This window comes from Populus alba, chromosome 6 (genome assembly GCF_005239225.2).
Source record: "Populus alba chromosome 6, ASM523922v2, whole genome shotgun sequence".
NCBI classification, from domain to species: domain Eukaryota; kingdom Viridiplantae; phylum Streptophyta; class Magnoliopsida; order Malpighiales; family Salicaceae; genus Populus; species Populus alba.
Window position 1 is genome coordinate 10,996,420 of NC_133289.1, and position 6,779 is coordinate 11,003,198.

Here is a 6,779-nt window from a genome sequence, read left to right on the forward strand (position 1 = left end):
TTGCCCTACCTGATGGCACAGAACAATTAACTAGCTTAACGTACTATTGACCAATGATCTTTGCTAGCACTTGTCGTTGTCCTATTATTGTAGATTAACAAATTTCATGAGGGTTCCCTTTGAAGACGAGTTAATGAGTTGGTTGATCTCTCTTGTTGGAATCAGTTTTCTTGTGAGGCCAAGAACAAGGCATCTAAATATAAGGGTTTGATTTTTTGTTCTTTTTTTTTTATAAAAAAAAAATAACAATTCAACGCCAGGATCAAAATTTAGTAGTCCAAAACCAGTTCGATGTTAGTGCAACATCCCATAAAGACTGAGAGATTGTCATTTTGAAACAGTTTTCAAACTCCAAAGATATAGCTCTGCCCAGGTCTCGAAAACATGGTCGTGACGAGTACCAATAAAAAGGTGGTACTCATTACTATAAAGTTTCTCCTGTTCAAACCTCTAGAAAATACACAACCTTTTTGGGTATAAATAATTTATAGTAAATGGGAAATGGTAAAGGTAACTCTAACTATACATACTTGTTTCTAAGAAATGCCCGTTTCATCTCCTTTCCAATATATATGTCATAAAAAGGCATTAATGGAAAGTCAAATACGTGCTGCGCGCTGCTCATAGCGACCCTCCAACGATTTATTAGGGTTAACAGTGCACCATAGACAACAAGAGGAGTTCACATTCAATAATGGTCCCCTTAAAAACTGTCTGAAAGAGACCTATGTCGCTAGCTTTCTAGCTAGGTTGCGAGGGCAAAAAATAATAAAAAAACCATCTTTCTAGGATTATTAGGCAAAACCTAAAAGGGACAATGAAAGTGTTTTGAGACATGGAAAATGGAAAGACGACCTCACAGATGCAGTTTTCCAACGAAGTTAAGATTGAACCACAAATATTGTGTAATTAAAATGGCTTTCTAACTGGATTATGGATGAAGTTATCTTCCTTTATAGCATAGATTTGCTTGCAACTTGTTAATCAGTGGTACAAATTACCCCAGCCTTGCCATTGTGCAAGAATCCCCCACTTCCCATGCATCTTTGTAAGCCATCAGTCTGACCTCCAAATTCAAGCAGTAATTTTGTTGAGACGGCTTTGGAACCATGTCCTGGTTTGGGTGATTGGGAATTTTTTTTTTAAAAAAAATAGAATTTTTTTTTTTTATCCCAAAACCTGTTTGAACGAGTACATATATAATATTATCTCTGATCCTAAACGAGCAGCAGTTTTTAATTTTTTTTTTTTTTTTATCTCTAAGGGAAACGCAACAATATTCTACCAAACTTTCATGGAATTCCTTGGGTGGATCGGATGACGGCATTGTTAGATAGAATATACAAATTTTTATTCTCATGTATGTATAGGAATTAGGAAGTTGATCATGAGTTAATTATTATTCTTATAGGAATTTTCATCCATGGATATACCTGAGTTAATTATTATTTTTAATCCAAACATGCTTGAGATAATTATTATTTCATTATTTACCTTGCTTTAATTAGTAAGTTATGATATGAATTAGAAGGAAACTAGCATACGAGAAGCATATCACTTGCTTCATAGAAATCCATGTCTACTTTCCGAGATTTATTAGGGTGATAATATAGGTTTTGTACTTGACATTTTGACGTATAACACTTGATTAACTCTCATAGCCAATAATGACTTGCCATGGGGAAAAAAACCATTAATTCCAATATTTTAGTCAATGAGGAATTCTCACAATCCCATCATACTGCCTTCGACAAATCATACTTCTTCTTCTTCTTCTTGACCCCTAAATTTCTTCCTAGGCTTCCTTCGGCCATAATCAACACTAGAGAAAATCAAAAGAGTTTAGCCATACGCAGTACTGCCTAGATTCTGATCCCTAGTTAAAAGAGACCCTAGGATACACATGTACACAGCTTGATCTTAGCCAGAGAGAGAGAGAGAGAGACGTGTAAAGCCTAATCTCTCCAAGACTTCGACTATTATAATATATATTAAACAAATGGAACACCAACTTAGTAGTTGGTGCACCTTGTTTTCGATTTTAATCTATAACAAAGACTTGGTTTTTCCTTCTTCCAAAAACCCACCAACGTTGACGAGGTACCCGGATTTCGTTGACGATCAGTCAGCGATATGTCGTTGTTTTCCGTGCGTTTCAATTTCAATAAAGAAAGAAAAAATGATCCAAGTAGGAGTATACGATAAGAGCGTTAAGACAGAAAATAAAACAACAAGAAAATAAAAACAACATGAAAAACAAGGAGAACATGCATGACTTGGAGTTTGTTCATTGTTTAGTCTTTTTCTGACATGTTTCATGCACTGGGCCACCACCAGTAATCACGAGCTGCCCTTCCCTTCACCACCATTTCTACCGAGCCCAACTCTGCTGTTTTAGCCTGGATTTTAAAACAGGCCTTATGCAATTCACGTAGCGTGCAAGATCATCAAGGATTGACAGTGAAATGGTTCAAACTCATGGCTGAACTTATTGAAGCAAACTTCGCTAGGTCTTGTGGTAAAAATGGACGACTGGATTCACTACTCATACCCAAAAAATCTCTTGTTAAACCACTCTCGATAGAATTTGAACCTCTTTGATGCTTCAACTGAGTCTGGTCATTTTGTAGTTTTCCACTTGTTTGCATCATAAGTTGATCAAGGTTGCTACCCATCATTGCATCACTCATTGCTACAGTACTATTTGTTGTTGTTAGGCTCTCGGCTGCAGTTTGCTTAACATTTTGAAAGACTTGGTGTAGCTCGTTTGGATTCTGGTTGAGAGAGACGGGGTTTGTTGTAGGAGAAGAAGAAGAACAGCTCATTAGTCCATAACTGTTGCCAAAGAAAGATTGGTTGCTTCTTGTAGAACCCATTTGAGCTGCCTTTTGTAGAAGTGCAGTGGCAGACATATTGGGCACTGCAGCTGGCTTTGATTGCTTGTTCTGAATACTATCAGAATACAAAGAAGCTGATGTATTCACCATATTGGCTTTACTACTACTACCTTCTTCCTTTAGCCCATGAGGGAGTCCAGATAAGGTTAAATTCCCAAAATTGGCGGTGGACGATGAACCATAGAGATTGGCTGATCCAATTTGCACCATTTCAGGCAAACCACTAGAACTCGAAGGCACGTAAAGATTTAAATTGGGACTAATATGTGAATTGGCTTGATTTAGCCACAGAGAAAGTCCAGGCTTTTGTTGATCAGCACCAAGAGAATTTCCTGGAGTCATGCCACTGAAATCAGGTCCAAAACTTGAATTGAATTGTGGAATGCCTGCGATATCTGGAACTCCCGGCCGGTCAGAAAATCCATGAGGCAAATCCACTGTATCATTTCTGAAATTTAGATTTGCTGCAGCTGGAACAGAAGTGATTCTTGCACTTTCTTCAGCTAAGGCATCGCAAAAGGCTCTGTGTGTGATAAAGCTATCTTTCCTGTTTTGGTATTTATTAGAAACCCCAATTCAAAATTTGATCTATCAGCACTTATTATGATTACCTAGCAAGTATAATCATAAATGAAGTATCATTTAATTCAAAACAAAAACCACAGGGATAACATTTATTTCATCTGCTACGTAATCAATGACAGAAAATCAAGAACCAAGTGTGTGTGTGTGTTCTTATATAGTAGTAACAGTGTTAGTACCTGGAAAATAAAGTCCCACAGTCACATTTATACTCTCTAGTCCCGCAAGTCTTGGAGTGAGCTTTCCAGTCTGATTGAACTGCATACTTCTTTGAACATTTCTCACACTTCCACTTCTTCTCCCCATGTTTTCTGCTAAAGTGCTTCTTTATGCCAGTTAAGTCTCCGAGAGCTCTAGATGGATCGTGGTGAACGCAGGTATTTTCTGGGCAAATATAGACCTTCTTTCGTACCTCTTTGTTGGTTCTTTGCTTCAGCTTCCATGGAAGATTGTGACCTCTTCGATGAAGTTGCAAGTTTTGGTCTCTTTGAAATCCTTTGTTGCATATTTCACATATAAACCGGTTTGTAGCCATGAGAGACTTCGGAGATAAAGCAATAACCTCAGCATCTGGATCTGTGAAGACGACATAGAAACAGTTTATTTGACTACTATTCAATTAAAGTAAGTTTTGTACATACACGATAACTTACTAAGAGATGAGGTACCAAGAAAAATAAGAAATCAAGCATGCTACTTGCCTGGTGTTCCTGGTAAATTTCTTTTCCTCTTGGCCGCTTGATTAGGATTAGTTTTAGGGTTAGGGTTAGGGTTTGCATTATTCTGGTCTTGAGCAAACCCTGCTATTGAAGATGGTAGTGAGAAAGCATCACCAGACATCATTTCTACCTAAATTGAACCAAACACAACAACGCAACAAAGCTTTCGAAAAAGGATAAAAACCGTAAGAAAACAAAAGAAAGCAAGAGTTAATTTCTCCCAACACAAACAGCTAAGTGTTTAGTATATTCAAATACTGACTTCACTCTTTAGCTAATTCTGCCAAAAGACAAGAAAAACACAACTCAAGCTTGAATCTAAACACCCCCTCCTAAAAAGAAATATAGTCCAAATTAACTTCGGAATCTTGTTACAGAGATCTGGTTTGCCTTTGTTTGATTTCAAAAGAAAAGACCAAAAACCATGATGAGTAAAGAGAATATCTCTCTCTCTTATTATCTTGGCCTTACTCGTCCCCCTTCTTTTTTTTTTTTTTTTTATCTTGCTGAAAGACGTCGGTCAGCCATATATTTTTCAATAACGGGCCACACCTCTCTCCCTCACACACACACAGGACACATCGGTACCACACGCACGATGGTAAATGGTAAAAAAAGAGAGGTGTATATATATGTACACACACACACACACGAGAGAGAAGGAGAGAGAGAGAGAGAGAGTATATATGAGCTACTTTTTTATTAATAAGAATGTGGTAGGATTGCGTCTCTCTTTGTAGCCTTTAGAGCTCAAACTCGAATTTATCAGCAGGAAAAGAAAAAGGTAGCTGCAAAGAGTAAAGGAATGATTGGGATAAAATAGTAGAAAACAAAGGAAGAGCAGCATTAACCAAGCTAAAAAGCAAGGTGATGCATGGATGCATGAAAAAGTAAAATAAAAAGGTAATTGATGGGATTGTTTGTTTTACTTAAGGATGATATATATGATATTGATGATCTGATGAAAAGGAAAGATTGAAAAGTTGTTTGCCTTTACAGTCCATGAACAAGTATTGAAATGATTATACTATAATTAAAGTTTAAGACCCCAATTTAGCATACAGTGGCTAGATAGCAGAGAGTCAGAGATAGTGCAGTATATGTTTGGTGAATGGGAAAGAGAGAAGGTTAGTTACGTTTCCCTAGGCATTGCCATTGATAGGACCGTCCGTGATACACTGTCTCACTGTAGGAGTGTGACTGTGGGGGCCAAAGCTCCTGTGATTCTGATATTCGTCGTCGGTTCATCATCGTCATCCTTCTTTCTTCTTCAATTAATCATCCCAAGAATTTCAGTGCATGGGGCACAATATAAATGCTTTCTTTCCACTGTTTTTAAGCTGAGGTTTGATGTTGATACCCATTCCACCAGCCTGTTAATTAATTAATTTTTACTATATACATCGAGATTGCTGGATATGAATTTAATTCAATTATGTTGAATGTTCTCTAGCACCTCGGTAAATTTATTTGTTTGTAAAATGATTTGATATGAAATTAAGGCGGTTTAATTTGATAAATGGGAGGAGTACTGTTATATATGTAGTCGAGGGAATCAAAAGTTATTTTTGCTCATTATTTTTTTTATTTTATTGAAATTCTAGAAACGTCCAGTGCTTCCCATTTTAGTGGTCAAAAGAAAGCAACTTACTTTTTAAGAATGATAATACATTTGCCCAGGATTGAAAAAGCTTTTCTCCATCCTCTTATAAAATAAAGCTGCATTTTTCCTTCTTTCTAAAAAAAAAAGGACAAAAACTTTTAATCTTTATTTAAATGAGAATTTATTTGTTTTCATGCGTAAAAGATATCCCTTTAACATATTTAAACGTCCTATCTCCATTTTTCTAAACAAAAAAGATTGCCATTTCTTCTCTTCTTACTTTTTAGGTATGTTTGGTTGGATATAATGAGTCCATTATATTCTTATATTTAGTTGTGTAACTTTTAAAAATTTAATATAGTGGACCATTACAATACAGAACATGCTTGTAATGTAATGAGTTGTCACAATATGTATATCTATATACTATATATAAAAGGTGCGCAATGCATCATTACATGAGTATCACTACCAGAAAATTAATAAATAGTAACGAAACTCTGACATATAATATTTTGTGGCTAATTTCGGATGAAAATAACAAAAAAGAAATTCTATTAAATTTTTTTGATGTAAATAACAACAAAATACGTTCTGTAGATAATTTATGATGAAATTATAGATAGAATAAATAAATAATTCATCGTCAATTCCATCGGTATGTTGACAAGTCATTAGTTATCAATGGAATTTCTGAAAAAATAGTTCTATTGACAAATGTAAATAAGTTATAACTGACAGTTACATCCCTTCTAGGTAGTCTAGGTTTACATTGGTCTGATTGCTTCTTTGTATCCTATATCTTATATTCCCCTGTTATTGTTTTGTTCTTGTTTAGTTGATGTTTGCTTTATTACAGGAGGTCTTGTGTTTGTGGTTCTTTTTTGGCCAAAGTGCCTTTTATAATTCTGGGGTACAATTTTCTAGATGGTCTTTTTTTTTTTTGATAGAGATGCTATTGTTCCTATTTTGCTCGAG

The 6,779-nt window shown here is 35.7% G+C and overlaps 1 protein-coding gene across 1 annotated transcript; it reads right to left on the minus strand.

Moving 5' to 3' along the window:
• Nucleotides 1–2,180: 2,180 nt before the first annotated feature.
• LOC118048572 (zinc finger protein JACKDAW) lies at nt 2,181–4,818 on the minus strand. The gene is made up of 3 exons (XM_035058341.2): nt 4,181–4,818; nt 3,659–4,055; nt 2,181–3,444 (listed from the first exon to the last, which is right to left on the minus strand). Exons 1-3 carry the CDS (start codon nt 4,320–4,322, stop codon nt 2,448–2,450), a joined length of 1,536 nt encoding a protein of 511 aa, XP_034914232.1. The 5' UTR covers nt 4,323–4,818; the 3' UTR covers nt 2,181–2,447.
• Nucleotides 4,819–6,779: the final 1,961 nt, after the last annotated feature.